The sequence below is a fragment of the Jaculus jaculus genome, chromosome 8 (assembly GCF_020740685.1).
Source record: "Jaculus jaculus isolate mJacJac1 chromosome 8, mJacJac1.mat.Y.cur, whole genome shotgun sequence".
NCBI classification, from domain to species: Eukaryota; Metazoa; Chordata; class Mammalia; order Rodentia; family Dipodidae; genus Jaculus; species Jaculus jaculus.
Genome location: NC_059109.1, coordinates 82,275,266 through 82,292,133, shown reverse-complemented (window position 1 = coordinate 82,292,133; position 16,868 = coordinate 82,275,266). Strand labels below are relative to the sequence as shown.

The following is a 16,868-nucleotide window of genomic DNA, read 5'->3' as shown; positions in this document are numbered from 1 at the left end:
CCATTACAACTCTGGCCTCCTGTTGTAGTTCCTCGTGGACCATTTCTTACCTTTCCATTGCTAACTCCTCTACCAACAGCACTTTACATCTGTGTTACAAATGCATTATTACTCTCATGAGTTGTACAGATGATAAATTAGGCTTGGGATTCGAACCTGTGTGTAGGTTGCTCAATTACTTCCAGAGCTATCCATCCAGGGTAGTATTTTCCCTCTGCAGGTCTTAGGCTCTCTTAGCCTACTTCATTAATATCATCCTATGGAAAAGGGTCTTAGAAAACGCTGAAAGTCTTTTGAGCCTCTGCCGCACCCGTCATTGGCGCAGCAAGCGGATGTAGCGGGCCGTTGACCGGAAGTAGCTCCGTAGAGCTGGTTGCTCTGCAAAAGCAAGCCTGTCGCCGCTGCTGGCGCGATCTCCTGTGTGCTGTCGCGGTGCCGCCTGCGTCGGGCTCAGGTGAGTGTCGCCGGCCCCGGGGGAAGTCACGGCGGCCGCTCCCTACGCTCTTCGCCGCCTTCCGGTCCTCCAGGAGCCTGCGGGCCAGGTGCTTACAGGCTGGGCTCGGCGCCACTGGGAAGGACGTGCTCTGGGAGAACCTCGGTCACCGCCCGCACTCCGGACTTGTGTGGCTCAGTACTGACCCCTCCCCTTCCGGTGAAGCAGAGGTTCCAGTGTCCCGGCTGGGGTGGGATCTGAGAGTCAGTGTTTCCTTTTAGCTTACAGCACGTCGTACTTTGGAGAAACTTTTGGCTTAGTACTTGGGCTGAGTCTTCTGTGAGAATATCAGGACGCACATATAACTTTCTGTCATTTTGCAGACAGTTTCTGATCGCGCAAGCCTAACTCAAGGTAGGCGTTGCCTCCCTCCCTTTTCTCTCCAAGGATAGGGAGTAACTGCTCTTTTACTGTGTTAAAAAAAAAAAAATTGCTTTTTTGTTTTTCGAGCTAGGGATTCTCTCTAGCCCAGGCTGACCTGGAACTCACTACGTAGTGTCAAGGTGGCCTCAAACTCACGGCCATCCTCCTACCTCTGCCTCCCGAGTGCTGGGATTAAAGGCGTGAGCCACCACACCCAGATTCTTTGTAAATTTTGACACAGTTTGTTCTGACCCACTGAACTCTGAGCAGGAGACCTTAAGACCAGGTACATTCTGCTCACTCCCTGTAGGCCCTTGGGCCTTGCTTTGGCCTGTAGAGCTCATAGCTTTAGCGTCAGTGATGACTGGGTGTTTTGAGTTCAGACCATGTTTTCTGCACGTTGCACAAAAACTAAGTGGTGAGAACAGCACCTTTCCAGAGCTAGGCTCTATGCTTCACATCGCTGAATTGCCCCTGCAAGCCCTGGTTTCTGTTCAGGAGACCAAAATAAAATCTGAAGACTGTACTGCATCATACTACTAAGAAAGGGAGGCCTCTTGCTGTGGTCCAGGACTGATGTGCTTTTGTCAGTGTGGGTTTTTGTTTGTTTGTTTTTTCGAGGTAGGCTTTCATTGTAGCTCAAGCTGACCTTATTTGTTTTTTTGTTTTTTCGAGATAGAGTCTCACTATAGCCCAGGCTGACCTGGAATTCACTATGTAGTCTCAGGGTGGCCTTGAACTCACTGCGATCCTCCTACCTCTGCCTCCCGAGTGCTGGGATTAAGGGTGTGCACCACTGTGCCCAGCTTATTTGTTTATTTGAGAGAGAAAGAGGCAGACAGAAGAGAATGAGCATGGGCTTGCCGGGGCCTTCTGCCACTGCAAAGGAACTGCAGGCACATGCACCACTTTGTGCATCTAGCATTTCGTGGGTACTGGGCAACTGAACCCCAGGCAGGCTTTGTAAGCAAGTGCCTTTAACCACTGAGCCATCTCTCCAGCCCTGTCAGTGTGGTTTTTCTCTTCGATGTCTAATGGTTTATTTTTTTCTGGTCCCCAGTAAGGCCTTGCCATTCATGTAAATAAGTCAACTTTGATATAAAATAATTCTGAAGTTTACCGTGTAACATTGAAAACTGGAAAAACAGGTAAATCAAGTGTTTGTGCTGATTTTTATGGAAGTTGTTTATTTGGAAGTATGGGACTGCATACCTTTCTTTAGTTGTCTGGACTTTGTCATTTATGCCAATAGTTCCTTTTAGATGGGCCCTATTATATGGAGAAATATTCTCTTTTTAAAAAATATATATATTCATTTACCGAGAGAGAGTGTGTGTGTATGTGTATGGGCATGCCAGGACCTCTTGCTCCACTGAAAAATGAACTCCAGATGTATGCATCACGTCATGCTTCTGGCTTTATGTGAGTACTGGGGAATTGAACCTGGACTGGTAGGCTTGGCAAACAAGCACCTTTAACCAATGAGGTCAAACCCCAGCCCCTGGAGAGGTCCCCCCCCCCCCAGGGTCTTGCTGTAGCCCAGGCTGACGTTAAATTCACTGTGTAGTCTCAGGCTGGCCTCAAACTCACGATGACCCCTAGTACTGAGATTAAAGGTGTGCACCATCATGCCCAGCCCTGGAGACAGTTTCTAAAGCATTTCAGGAATCTTTAAAAGCAGTAGCACCAGCCCAGTGTGTTGGTTCACACCTATTATAACAGCACTTGGGAGGTGGAGGCAGGAGAGTTACAACTTCCAAACTAACCTTGGCTACATAAGTGAAACCCTGTCTCAAACAAAAATTAGTGGCTCTGACAAGATCATTGCTAAGGCTTTTTGGGTTCTTATTTCCCCGTACCTTTTTTACATTTTGATAAAGGAATAGCAGTCTTAGAATGGAAGGAAATGCAACTAGAATAAGGAAAAGGAAACTAGGCATGGTGGTGCATGCCTGTAATCTCAGCACAGGAGGCAGAGGCAGGAGGATTAGGAGTTCAAGGATAGCCTGGACTACATGAGACCCTGTCTCAAAAAAAAAAAAAAGCCTGGTGAGGTGGCTCACACCTGCAGTCCTAGCACTTAGGAAGGAGGCTGAGGTAGGAGGAAAACAAAAAAAAAGCCAAACAAATGAACAAAAACCACCCAGCTAGCTGGGCATGGTAGCATATGCCTTTAATCCCAGCACTCGGGAAGCAGAGACTACATAGTGAATTCCAGGTCAGCCTGGGCTAGAGTATGACCCTACCTCGAAAAACAAACACAAAAAACCCACCCAGCTACGGGGTCCTTACTATCATCCTCTGAATCCTCAATGGGACTTTAAAGCTTTGTAGGCAGGAGGCATTAGCCTCTAGAAAAAGTAGAGGCAAGGCTATATAGTCAAGTCTACCATGTATGAAGTCCTGGGTTTTTGATTCCCAGCACTGCAAAAAGTGGAAGAAAAAAAAAAGGATAGTGTGAAATTGTAACTTGTATATATGGCAGCAGGTGTTGTGTACTTAATCTATAGTTAGCATGACTTCCTTCTCTTTTTTTTTTAAATTATTTATTTATTTATTTATTTGAGAGTGACAGACACAGAGAGAAAGACAGGTAGAGGGAGAGAGAGAGAATGGGCGCGCCAGGGCTTCCAGCCTCTGCAAACGAACTCCAGACGCGTGCGCCCCCTTGTGCATCTGGCTAACGTGGGACCTGGGGAACCGAGCCTCGAACCGGGGTCCTTAGGCTTCACAGGCAAGCGCTTAACCGCTAAGCCATCTCTCCAGCCCTCTTTTTTAAATATTTCATTTCCATTTATTTATTAGAGAGAGAATGGGCACACAGGTGTCTCTAGCCACTGCAGACGAACTCCAGATGCATGTGCCACCGTATGCATCTAGTTTACATGGGAACTGGAGAGTCGTACCTGGGTCCTTAGGCTTCACAGCAATGCACCTTAACCAGTAAGCCATCTCTCCAGCCCATGACTTCTTTCTTCTGGCTCCCCTTTTCTAACTTCTGCATTATAGTTTTATTTGTTTAATTATTTATTTGAGAGAGACAGAGGAAGAGTATTTGAGAGGAAGAGGCATATAGAGAGAATGGGCACGCCAGGGCCTCCAGCCACTGCAAACAAACTCCAGATACATGCACCACCTTGTGCATCTGGCTTACATGGGTACTGAGGAATTGAACCTGGGTCCTTAGGCTTCCCAGGCAAGTGCCTTAACTGCTAAGCCATCTCTCTAGCCCTTATTTTGTCATTTATTTATTTGAGAAAGGTAGAATGGTCGCACCAGGGCCTCTAGCTGCTGCAAATGAACTCCAGACAAACGTGCTACCTTGTGTATCTGGCTTAACATGTGTATTGGGGAGTTGAAGCTGGGTCCTTTGGCTTTGTAGGCAAGTGCCTTAACCAATAAGCCATCTCTCTAGCCCTTGACTATTGTTTAAAATGAAGCTATTTGGCCTTGCTCAGATATGTACTTGGAAGGTGGGAAGGTTAAGATTCTTGGCTTCTATGATATTATATTACTTAAGGTAGTTGAGTAGTGCCTTTTGGATATGTCTGGGTTACAAAATTCCACTGTGATTCATTAGGACTCCTAAAGAGATGGAGAGGAGGATATATTTGGGGCATTTAAACTAGGAAAGGAGCTTTGTGCAGTGACATCAGAGTTAACACTTAATAGTGTTCTCTTTCCAGCTTTCTTAAGGATCTTCTGGGGAGACCTTGAGTAAGAAGTAGTTAGCCCTCTCAGGTATATTTGCTCTATCTGCTTGAGAAGCACATCCTTAGTTCCTCTCCTTTGTAATACCCTTCCTCCTAATGTCTTTTTCACTTTTTCCCTCCCTTCTCCTCTCCCAACTCCCTCTTCTTTATTGTCGTCAGCCTTTTGGGACAAGTTCTTATGTAGCCCAGGCTAGCCTTGCATTTTATATGTTCCAGAGTATGATCTTACAATCATGACTGGGCTGGAGAGATGGCTCAGCAGGTAAGTGGGGTTTCTGTGCAAGGTTGAGGGCCTGAGGGGGCCTGAGACTGCCAGAGTTTAAATCCCATTTAAACAGCTGGGTTAGCCACATGTACCTGTAACCTCAATCCTGCAGGGGAGTAGAGACCCACAAACCCAAAAACTCTGGAATTAGTAAAAAGAGACTGGCTCAAAACAAGACCAAGCTGGGCATGGTGGCACACATCTATTTTTCCTCAAAAAATTTTCTTTTAATTAACAACTTCCATGATTATAAAAAGTATCCCATGGTAATACTCTCCCTCCCCCCACCTTCCCCTTTTATTTTTATTTATTTGAGAGTGACAGAGAGAGAAAGGGGGGGGGGAGAGAATGGGTGTGCCAGCACCTCCAGCCACTGCAAATGAACTCCAGATGCACCCCCTTGTGCATCTGGCTAACGTGGGTCCTGGGGAATCAAGCCTTGAACTGGGGTTCTTAGGCTTCACAGGCAAATGCTCAACCACTAAACCATCTCTGTAGCACATCTTCTTCATTTATTTATTTATTTGAGAGTGACAGACAGAGAGAGAAAGGGGGGGGGGAGAGAGAGAGAGAGCACTTTCTGCTTTGAAACTCCATTCTCCATCATATCCCCCACCCCCTCTCAATCAGTCTGTCTTATTTTGATGTCATGATCTTTTCCTCCTATTATGATGGTGTAATGTAGTACTGTCAGGTACTGTGAGGTCATGGATATCCAGGCCATATTATGTCTTGGGGAAGCACATTGTAAGGAGTCCTATCCTTCCTTTGGCTCTTACATTCTTTCCACCACCTCTTCTGCATTAGACCCTGAGCCTTGGAAGGTGTGATAGAGATATTACAGTGCTGAGCACTCTGGTCACTTCATTCCAGCACCATGATGCCTTCTGAGTCATCCCAAGGTCACTGTCATTTGAAAAGGGAAGGTTGTCTACCAAAAGTGAGAGTAGCATTAATATAAGGGTATGAACATTAAGAGAAGTGCTTACTGGTCAGTTTGATAAGCATAGTATATACATTTAGCCAGACAGCAGCAGATGTTACACCCCTAGGGCTCATGACTACCCCTGTTTTAAGTTTTCAGTATCAGGGATGTATTCCCTTCCATGCGGTGGGCCTCTAGTCCAATTAGAGGGCAGTTGGTTTCCACCGTGACAGACATGCCACTATTGCACCCATTGGCTCATTTGGCCTGGCTGGCAAAATGTAAGGCTTGCAGGGTTTGCTGTTGAGTATCTTCACTGGTGATTTTCTCTTTCTTCCATTGAACTGCATGCAGAATGACTTCTTCCAGCTTTCTCTTAGTTTGGCATACATCTTTTTTTTTTTTAATTTTTATTAGCATTTTCCATGGTTATAAAAAAAAATCCCATGGTAATTCCCCCCCCCCATTTTCCCCTTTGAAATTCCATTCTCCATCATATTACCTCCCCATCACAATCATTGTACTTACATATATACAATACCAACCTATTAAGTACCCTCCTCCCTTCCTTTCTCTTCCCTTTATGTCTCCTTTTTAACTTACTGGCCTTTGCTACTAAGTATTTTCATTCTCACGCAGAAGCCCAATCATCTGTAGCTAGGATTCACATATAGAGAGAGAACATGTGGCACTTGGCTTTCTGGGCCTGGGTTACCTCAGTATAATCCTTTCCAGGTCCATCCATTTTTCTGCAAATTTCATAACTTCATTTTTCTTTACTGCTGAGTAGAACTCCATTGTATAAATGTTGGCACACATCTTTAATCCCAGCACTCAGGAGGCAGAGGTAGGAGGATTGCCATGAGTTTGAGGCCACCCTGAGACTCTTGCTCTCTTTCTCTCTCAAATAGGTAAATACTTAAAAAAAAAAAAAAAAAAAGTTGTGGGGCTGGAGGGATGGCTTAGTGGTAAAAGGCTCTTTCCTGAAAAGCCAAATAACCTAAGTTTGATTCCTCAGTACCCATGTAAAGCCAGATGTACAATGTGGTGGATCCATCTGGAGTTCATTTGCAGCTACTGGAGGCCCTGCCAAGCCCATTCTCTCCCTCCCTCCCTCCCTTTCTCTCTCTCTCTTTCACAAACACACACACACAAATAAATAAATATTTTTTTTTAAAGTTGTGCTGGACTTGGTGGTGCTTGCTTTTAACAGCACTTGGGAGGCAGAGGTAGGAGGATCACTATGAGTTTGAGGCCACCTGAGACTGCATAGTAAATTCCAGGTCAGCCTGGGCTACAGCCAGACCCTACCTCAAAAAACAAAACAAAACAAACAAACAAAAAAATGTGATCCTCTTGCTTCCCTCTTCCAAATGCTGAGATTATAAGCCTGTGCCACACACAAATGAGTTTTTTTTGTCTTTTGGGTTTTTGAGGTAGGGTTTCACTCTAGTCCAAGCTGACCTGGACCTGGGATTAAAGGCATGCGCCACCACACCTGGCCACAAATGAATTTTATAAATGTCATCTCTGTTGACATTACTAGTTTGTGATTTACAGTCAAAAAGTTTAATAGAGGACTGGAGAGATAGCTTAATGGTTAAGGCGCTTGCCTGCGAAGCTAAAGGACCTTGGTTCAATTCCCCAGGACCCATATAAGCCAGACGCACAAGGGCCACATGCGTCTGGAGTTTGTTTGCAGTGGCTGGAGGCCCTGGTGTGCCCATTTTCTCTCCCTCTCTCTCTCTCTCTCTTTTTTTTTTTTTTTTCCTCTTTCTCTCTCTGCTTGCAAATAAAAAAAAAAAAATTCTTTAAAAAAAGTTCACCAGCCGGGCGTGGTGGTGCACACCTTTAATCCCAGCACTCGGGAGGCAGAGGTAGGAGGATCTCTGAGAGTTCCAGGTCAGCCTGAGCCAGAGTGAGACCCTACCTCGAAAAACAAACAAAAAAAAAAAAGTTCACTAGAGCTTAGAACACTAAGTGCTAATTCCTTTACTTTTCTCCTACTTATGTTCCCCAGAAGCATTTTCAACTATTGATCTGTTTCCTTTTGGCATTTATAAGTTTATTTTTTTAAGTTTCATATTATAAACATGACTCAAAGAAGTTTTAGAACAGCTCCTTTCATATAGCTCTTTTTTAAAAAAAATTATTTGGGCTGGAGAGATGGCTTAGCGGTTAAGCGCTTGCCTGTGAAGCCTAAGGACCCCGGTTCGAGGCTCGGTTCCCCAGGTCCCATGTTAGCCAGCTGCACAAGGGGGCGCACGCATCTGGAGTTCGTTTGCAGAGGCTGGAAGCCCTGGCGCGCCCATTCTCTCTCTCTCCCTCTATCTGACTTTCTCTCTGTGTCTGTCACTCTCAAATAAATAAATTTAAAAAAAAAATATTTATTTATTTGAGAGAGAGTCAGATGGAGAGAGAGAGAGTAGGTGCACTAGGGCCTCCAGCAGCTGCAAACGAACTCCAAACACATGCACCATCTTGTGCATCTGGCTTATATTGGTCCTAGGGAATTGAACCTGGAATCATTTTGCTTTTCAGGTAAGTGCCTTAACCTCTAAGCCATTTCTCCAGCCCTATTTTTTTTTCCTATTTGTTTTTAAAACAGGACCTCACTTAAGCTCAAGCTGACCTGGAACTCACTCTAGCCTAGGCTGACCTCAGACTTGCAGTGATCTTCCTACTTCAGCCTCCTGAATGCTGGGATTAAATGCATGTGCCACTATACCTGGTGTCTTTTTTCCTTTTCTTTCTTTTAATGCAAGCCCAACAGACTGGCCTTTTTCTTTTCTTTCTTTGTTTCTTTTCCTTCTTCTCTTCCTCCTCCTCCTTCTTCTTCCTTCTTCTTCTTCTTCCTTCTTCCTTCTTCTTCTCCCTTCTCCTTCTCCTTCTCCTTCTCCTTCTCCTTCTCCTTCTCCTTCTCCCTTCTTCCTTCTTCTTCTTCTTCTTCTTCTTCTTAAGTGTGACAGAGAGAAAGAATGAGAATTGGCACACCAGGGCCTCCAGTCACCACAGTTGAACTCCAGACAGGTTGACCCCTTGTGCACATGTGTGTGACCTTGCGTGCTTGTGTCACTGTGCATCTGGCTTATGTGGGACCTGGAGAGTAGAACATGAGGCAAACACCTTTACCTCTAAGCCACCTCTCAAGCCCTTTTTTTTTTATAGCAAGGAGAGAGAGTGTATGGGTGTGTCAGAGCCTCTTGCCATTGCGAATGAACTCCAGGCATATGTGCCACTTTGTGTATCTATCTGGTTTTATATGGTTATCAGGGAATCGAACCTAGGTGGGCAGGCTTTGCAAGCAAGTACATTTGACCACTGAATAATCTTCCTAATCAGAGTACCCTCCCTCTCTCCTTTCTTCCCTCCTTCCTTTTCTTCCTTCCTTGCACACTGGGGCTTGAACTCAGGGCCTTGTATAGGCAATATTGTAGTACTGAGCTACATCCATAGGCCCTTTAAGCTTATTTTCTTTTGTTTTTGTTTTTCAAGGTAGGGTCTCACTCTAGCCCAGGCTGACCTGGAATTCACTATGTAGTCTCTGGGTGGCCTTGAACTCATGGTGATCCTCCTACCTCTGCCTCCTGAGTGCTGGGATTGATTTTTTTTTTTTTAGGGGTAGAGTCTCGCTCTAGCCCAGGCTGACCTGGAATTCACTATGTAGTCTCAGGGTGGCCTCAAACTCACAGCAATCCACCTACCTCTGCCTTCCAGGTGCTGGGATTATAAGGCATGCACCACCATGCCTGGTTTGTTTTTTTTTAATTTTTTTTTTAATTTTGAGATGAACTCACTAAGTTGCCCAGGTAGGCCTTGAACTTGGGAGCCTCCTTCCTCAGCTACCTGAGTACCTGGGGTTATAGGCATGATCCACCATGGAGATGGCTCCATTGTTTAAGTGCTTATTGCACAAGCCTGAGGACTTGAATTTGGATCCCCAGCACCTATGCACTAGGGAGGTGGAGACAGGTGGATCCCATGGGCTTGCTAGCTAGCCATTCTAGCCAAATAGGTAAGCTCTAGGTTCAATGAAAGAATGAGAGATCTTGTCTCAAAAATATGAAGTGAGCTGGGCATGGTGATACATGCCTTTAATCCCAGCATCTGGTAGGCAGAGGTAGGAGGATCACTGAATTGGAGGTCAGTCTGGGACTGCATAGTGAGTGTCAGGTCAACCTAGGCTACAGTGAGACCCTATCTTGAAAAAAACCAAAAAAGTGTAGAGCAGTAGGGGAAAACTCCCAGTGTCAACCTCGGGCACATGTACACACATGAAATATGTACACACACACACACACACACACACACACGATAAAAAAGGAGGCTGTAAAGTTTTTATTAGTTCCATCTTAAAACTCAATCTAAAGCCAAGCATAGTGGTGCACACCTTTAATCCCAGCACTTGGGAGGCAGAGGTAGGAGGATCACCATGAGTGCTAGGCTGCCCTGAGACTACAGAGTAAATTCCTAGTCAGCCTGGGCTAGAGTGAAACCCTACCTTGCGGTGGGGGGGGAATGTGGAATGAAAAGAAAATCTAAACTGGGTGTGGTGGTGCATGCCTTTAATCTTGACACTCAGGAGGCAGAAATAGGATCACCATGGGTTCAAGGCCACCCTGAGACTACAGAGTAAATTCCAAGTCAACCTGGGTTAGAGAGTGAACCACTACCTTGAAACCTCTGCCCCCCCAAAGAAAAACTACTTAATCTAAGCTGGTGTGGTGATACATGCCTTTAATCTCAGTACTCAGGAGGCAGAGGTAGGAGGATCATTGTGAGTTCAAGGCCACCCTGAGAGTAGAGAGTAAATCCTAGGTCAGCCTGGACTAGAATGAGACCCTACTTCAAAAAAAAAAAAAAAAAAAAAAGCTGTGTGTGGTGGCACATGCCTTTAATCCTAGCATTTGGGAGGCAGAGGTAGGAGGATCACCATGAGTTCAAGGCCACCCTGAGAGTAATAGTGAATTCCAGGTCAGTGTGAGCTAGAGTGAGACCCTACCTCAAAAAAACAAAAGCAGGGCTGGAGAGATGGCTTAGTGCTTAAGCGCTTGCCTGTGAAACCTAAGGACCCCGGTTCAAGGCTCGGTTCCCAGGTCCCACGTTAGCCAGATGCACAAGGGGGTGCTCGCATCTGGAGTTTGTTTGCAGTGGCTGGAAGCCCTGGCGCGCCCATTCTCTCTCTCTCCCTCTATCTGTCTTTCTCCCTGTGTCTGTCACTGTCAAATAAATAAATAAATAAATGAACAACAAAACCAAAGAACCCTTCTTTGATTCCCCAGGACCCATGATATATGAGGTGGCCTGACCCGCCCTCTCCCCGTCCCCAGAATGTTCTAGGGCTTGGTGCTGTGGTGCATGCCTTTAATCCAAGCCAAGGTAGGAGGATTGCTGTGAGTTTGAGGTCACCCAGAGACTACATAGTGAATTTCAGGTCAGCCTGGGCTAGAGCGAGACACCCTCAATAAATGAAAAGAAAAGAAAAGAAAAAAAAAGTATTGGGGCTAGAGAAATTTCCATGTAAAGCCAAATGCACAAAATGGCACATTGGTCTGGAGTTTGTTTGCAGTGGCAGGAGGCCCTGCATGCCCATACTTTCTCAAATAAATAAAAATATAGGGCTGGGAGATGGCTTAGCAATTAAGCCACCTGCCTGTGAAGCCTAAGGACCTGGGTTCAACTCCCCATAACCCATGTATGCTGGCCGCACAAGGTGACACATGCACACAAGTTTATGCATACGATAAAGCTTATACCAAGTCCCACTTTATCCGTTTGGTAGCATAGCAGCTTTTCTAAAATGTCAGGTGTTACACAAGACCATCATAAGAGGAAGAAAAGACCATGACATCAAAATAAAAGAGAGACTGACTGAGATGGGGAGGGGATATGATGGAGAATGGAATTTCAAAGGGGAAAGGGGGAGGGTGGAGAGGGTATTACCATGGGGTACTTTTTATAATCATGGAAAATGTTAATAAAAATTGAGGAAAAAAATGTCAGGTGTGACTTCTGTATGTTGTATAGAAAGACAGAATACGAGTTGGAGAGATGGCTTAGCAGTTAAGGCACTTGCCTACAAAGCCATAGGACCCAGCTTCAATTTCTCAGGACCCATGTAAGCCAGGTGCACAAAGTGGCACATGCATCTGGAGTGAGTTTTCAGTGGCTAGATGCCCTGGTGTGTCCATTCTCTCTCTTCTCTTCTCCCTCTCTCTCTCAAATAAATACATAAAATAAAAATATTTTTTAAGGGCTGAGGAAATTGCTTAGTGGTTAAGACATTTGCCTGTGAAGCCAAAGGACCTTGGTTTGATTCCCCAGGACCCACATAAGCCAGATGCACAAGGGGGCACATGCTTCTGGAATTCGTTTGCACGCCCATTCTCTTTTTCTGTATCTGCCTCTTCCTCTTTCTGAGCTCTCTCTCTCTCATTTGAATAAATAAAATATTTTAAAAATGAAGCCCTGTTAGCTTTAAAAAAATAAAAAATATATTTTAAAAAATGCATTGCTCACTTTTCCTTAAGCTTTCTGCCTTCTTTATTCCTATTAAATATTAGCAAGCAACAACTGTCATCTTTTCTGTCTGTGCTTCCCTGCTACAAGGAAGTAAATTTGGATTAAGCAGCAGTCTAGGAACTACCTAGTGGTTCTCTGGGTTTGAGATTTTTTTTTTAATTTTTTTGTTCATTTTTTATTTATTTATTTGAGAGTGACAGAGAGAGAAAGAGGCAGAGAGAGAGTGAGAGAGAGAATGGGCACGCCAGGGCTTCCAGCCACTGCAAATGAACTCCAGACGTGTGTGCCCTCTTGTGCATCTGGCTAACGTGGGTCCTGGAGAATCAAGCCTCGAACCAGAGTCCTTAGGCTTCACAGACAAGCGCTTAACCGCTAAGCCATCTCTCCAGCCCAGGGTTTGAGATTTTTGTATACCTTTATGCAAAGCACCCAGTTTGTCCTTGACACCTGCTGGCTGTGTTTGAACATTTTGCAAATGTTGAACTTACTTGTATGGACAGTAGTGTATTTCTTTTTAAAATTTTATTTATTTATTTATTTGTGAGCAGAGAGAGAATGAATGGGTGTGCCAGAGTCTCTAGCCACTGCAAATGAACTCCAGACACATGTGCTATCTTGTGCACCTGATTTATGTGAGCAGCGTGAAATCAAACCTGGGCCCTTAGGCTTCACAGGCAAGTGCCCTAACCACTAAGCTATATTTCCTGCCCTTTTTTTTTGAGGTGGGGTCTTACTCTAGCCCAGGCTGACCTGGAATTCACTGTGTAGTCTCAGGGTGGCCTCAAACTCACAGCGATCCTCCTATTTCTGCCTCCTGGGATTAAAGGTGTATGCTACCACACCTGACTTTTTCATTTTTTAATTAACTAATTTATTTATTTGAGAGAGAGTGGGCATGCCAGGGCCTCCAGCCACTGCAAACAAACTCCAGATGCATTTGCCCCCTTGTGCAGAGGCTTATGTGGGTCCTAGGGAATCGACCGGAGTCTCGGGTGCCCTTGAACTCAACAGCAATCCTCCTACCTCTGCTTCATGCTGGTATTAAAGGCATGTGCCACCATGTCTGGCCTGTTTTTTTTTTTAATATATATATTATTTATTTATTTGACGGAGAAAGAGGGGAGAGGGGGAGAGAGAGTGGGCATGCCAGGACCTCCAGCCACTGCAAATGAACTCCAGATGCAAGCATCCCCATGTGCAGCTGGCTGATATAGGTCCTGCGGAGTCAAACCTGGGTCCTTTGGCTTTGCAGGCAAATGCCTTAACTGCTAAGCTATCACTCCAGCCCCCCCGCCTTTTTTTTTGAGGTAGGGTTTCACTGTATAACCTAGGCTGACCTGGAATTCACTATGTAGTCTCAGGGTGGTTTCGAATTCACTGTGATCCTCCTACTTCTGCAAAGGCATGTGCCCCCACACCTGGCCTGTTTTGTTTCCTTGAGTCAGGATCTCACTCTAGCCCAGGTTGACCTGGAGCTCTTTCTCCCCTCCCCTCGTCTCTTCCCCCCCTTTTCCTTCTGTTCCTGTTTGAGGCAGAGTCTCAATGTAGCCCTGAATAACCTAGAATTTACTCTGTAGTCCAGGCTAGCTTCAAACTCGCAGCAGTCCTCTTACCTCAGCCTCCCTAGTGCTGGGATTACAGGTATGAACCACCATGCCTGGCTTTATTATTCTTTTTTAATGTATAAATTTTGGTATTGTGATAGGTAGAAGTTACTTACTCTTCATCTACCCTTTTTCAGTATCTGGCACCAATTGTGGCCCAGTCACTTATGGTCCGTGGCCCTTGTGTTATGCCGAAGATTTCCAGGCAATTTTTGTGGAACACCTATCCAGCTCTAATCAAGCTCCATAAAAATAAGAACTTGCCTGGGCAGACCTGTGAGGACTGTGCTCTGACCACCAAAAGATCAGTACTGACACCAGAATGGCAGCTACTCTCAAGCTATTAAAACCTTTAAAATATCAAACATTTTGCAGCTCTTTTGTCTACAGTACAACCCAAAGTGTTGCATATTGGAATATGGGAAAGAGCAGATGGATTGGAGGACAGGACCCTCTTGAGCACAGTAGCTCCAGCCATCCTGCCAGAAACGTTAAGAACTTCAGTACCATCTTTGCTCAGAGAGTCATCACAAGCAGCAGTGCCCTTGGGGATTTGGAATTCAGCAAAGCTTCTTCTGCTAAGTCCAGCACATTGCTTCCAGGTTCACTCAGTGCTGTCAGTGTCAATGAAGAGGATGTAGAAGTGTTTGATTCCTTTGCAGGTACCCGAGTTTTCTTACAGCTAAGGCCAGAGTACCAGCTTCACAGCTATAACAGATGTGAAACTTGTCAGACTCTGTCTGTTTCAGAAGGTAAACTAATTTTGCACAAAGTCACAGTTTATCAAAATAATCTCCAGCCTGAAGTTATTTCTGATTATTTCTGTAAACTGAGCTCTTTGCCTTCAGAGCAGCATCCAGTTTTACTGTCCAGTGCCAGCTTTGCTTTGCTCTGCCAACTGAGTGTGAAAAACATACAGCTTTTTCATGTCCCAGATCTGATTAGGATTTTGAAAGCCTTTGTTGATTTAGGAATCCCTTCCTCCCATCCAATGCTGCATGTGTATGAAAGCAGATTTTGCCATCAGGTGTGGGAGATGAGTCGGGATCAGCTTCTCTTGGTGGCTGATCTTTGGCGGAACTTAGGCCACAAAGTGCCACGATTTTTAAAAATTTTTTTTAGTTATCTTAATTTGCACTGGAAAGATCTATCTTTGTCTCAACTGATTCACTTGATTTATATTATAGGCGAAAGTCGTCAGGTACCACAGGATCTAATGCAAAAACTAGAGTCACTAATCCTCAAGTATATAGATTCGATCAATTTGGAGGAAGTTGGTACAATCTGTTTGGGGTTCTTTAAGTCAAGTAGCAGTCTCTCTGAATTTGTCATGCGGAAAATTGGTGATGTGGCTTGTGCTGACATGCAGCATTTGAGTAATCATGCCTTAGTCCACATTCTTAAAATGTTCCGTTTCACTCATGTGGATCATGTAAATTTCATGAAACAGTTTGGAGAGATTGCTCCTCAGCGAATTCCTTCCCTGGGGGTTCAGGGTGTCATGCACCTGACTCTTACCTGCTCAGCCTTACGCTTCTTGGATGAAAGAGTAATGAATGCAGTAGCTGCCTCTTTGCCTCCTAGAGTAGCTCACTGTCGAAGTAAAGATGTCGCCAAAATTCTGTGGTCATTTGGAACTCTCAATTATAAGCCACCCAACACAGAAGAATTTTATTCCAGCCTGATAAATGAGATTCACAGAAAGATGCCTGAATTCAACCAGTACCCTGAACACCTGCTGACCTGCCTGCTAGGCTTGGCGTTTTCTGAGTACTTTCCAACTGAGCTCATCAATGTTGCACTGAGTCCTGGGTTTGTCAGATTGGCTCAGGAGAGAAGTAAGTTTGAACTCAGTAAGGAACTGTATACTCTTGATGGTACAGTTGACATTGAGTGTCCAGATTACAGAGGCAATCGTCTTAGCTCTCACCTTCAGCAAGAGGTATCTACAAGGCTGTGGAATTTAGCAAGGAAAGATATGACTTCAAAGCCTGAATTCCTGGAAGCTCTTTATTTACTTGAGACCATGTTGGGTGGCCCCCAGTACATCAAGCATCATATGATTTTGCCTCATACCCGATCTTCTGACTTAGAGGTACAGCTTGATGCCAACATGAAGCCATTACCATTTAACAGTGAAGTAACACCTACTGAAGATGTAGCTAAATTAAGGCTTAAGAATGTGGGAGTCAGCCTTACAGATGATTTGATGAATCAGTTGCTGAAAGGGAAAGCAAGAAGGTATTTCCAGGGGAAAATTGAGTCAGAGACTGGCCAGCTGTCCATTGAATTAGGAAAGAACGCAGCCACACTTCTGGATGGTTCCCCTTGCAATGTGACAGATAGATTAGGGAATATATCGATGGCTGGCCTGTGTACTGTAGACCATGGGCAAGCCCCAGTGGTTAAGCTAGCTATTCAGTTGACAAACAAGAACCAATATTGCTATGGTTCCAGGGATCTGCTCGGACTGCACAGTATGAAGAGGCGGCAGCTGGTTAGGGTTGGGTACCACGTGGTAGAGTTATTCCACTGGGAATGGCTCCCACTACTGAAGCGAACTCGGTTAGAGAAGCTGGCATACCTTCATGAGAAGGTGTTCACCCCTGTTTTCTGAAGGGCCTTCCTAGGCACTTGTACTCATAAAAGCTGTAGGTGTACCTCATGCCATCTACAGGCTGAGCATCCCTAATTAGAAAAATCAAACTCAGGGATTGAAGATAGTTTAATGGTTAAGGCGCTTGCCTGCAAAGCACCTGCAAAGTTCAAATCTCCAGGTTCCATGTAGCCAGCTGCACAATAGCACAATGTCTTGATTGCACCACAAGGTGGCGCAAGCACCTGGAGTTTGTTTGCAGCAGGCTGAAGGTCCTGGCAGACCCATTCTCTCTCTCAAAAATAAAAATAATTAAAAATATAAAAATTTGAAGCTATTAGTAGTGGCGCACGCCTTTAATCCCAGCACTCGGGAGGCAGAGGTAGG

At 45.0% G+C, this 16,868-nt stretch overlaps 2 protein-coding genes across 6 annotated transcripts in view; both read left to right on the top strand.

Moving 5' to 3' along the window:
* Positions 1 to 339: 339 nt before the first annotated feature.
* Fastkd5 (FAST kinase domains 5) lies at positions 340 to 16,687 on the top strand. Of its 2 annotated transcripts, none has more exons than XM_045156268.1 (2): positions 340 to 454; positions 14,023 to 16,687. In XM_045156268.1, the coding sequence occupies exon 2, from the start codon at positions 14,208 to 14,210 to the stop codon at positions 16,500 to 16,502; it is 2,295 nt and encodes a 764-aa protein (XP_045012203.1). In that variant the 5' UTR covers positions 340 to 454; positions 14,023 to 14,207; the 3' UTR covers positions 16,503 to 16,687. The 2 variants fall into 2 exon arrangements, with proteins under 2 accessions (XP_045012203.1, XP_004661492.1); XM_004661435.2 differs by lacking the exon at positions 340 to 454 and adding an exon at positions 603 to 847.
* The window catches only part of Ubox5 (U-box domain containing 5), a 55,773-nt gene continuing 39,244 nt past the window's right edge, over positions 340 to 16,868 (top strand). For 3 of the 4 annotated variants that reach the window (XM_004661476.2, XM_004661475.2, XM_045156272.1), the window contains exon 1: positions 340 to 454. The gene's annotated coding sequence lies outside the window, so the exon portion shown is untranslated. Of the gene's footprint in view, positions 455 to 14,432; positions 14,548 to 16,868 lie in introns of those variants that run through there. The other variant, XM_045156270.1, reaches the window with a different exon arrangement.

What these genes read in the sequence shown, in the direction of transcription:
- Fastkd5 (XM_045156268.1), top strand. Translation starts at nt 14,208, where the DNA reads ATGGCAGCTACTCTCAAGCTATTAAAACCTTTAAAATATCAAACATTT.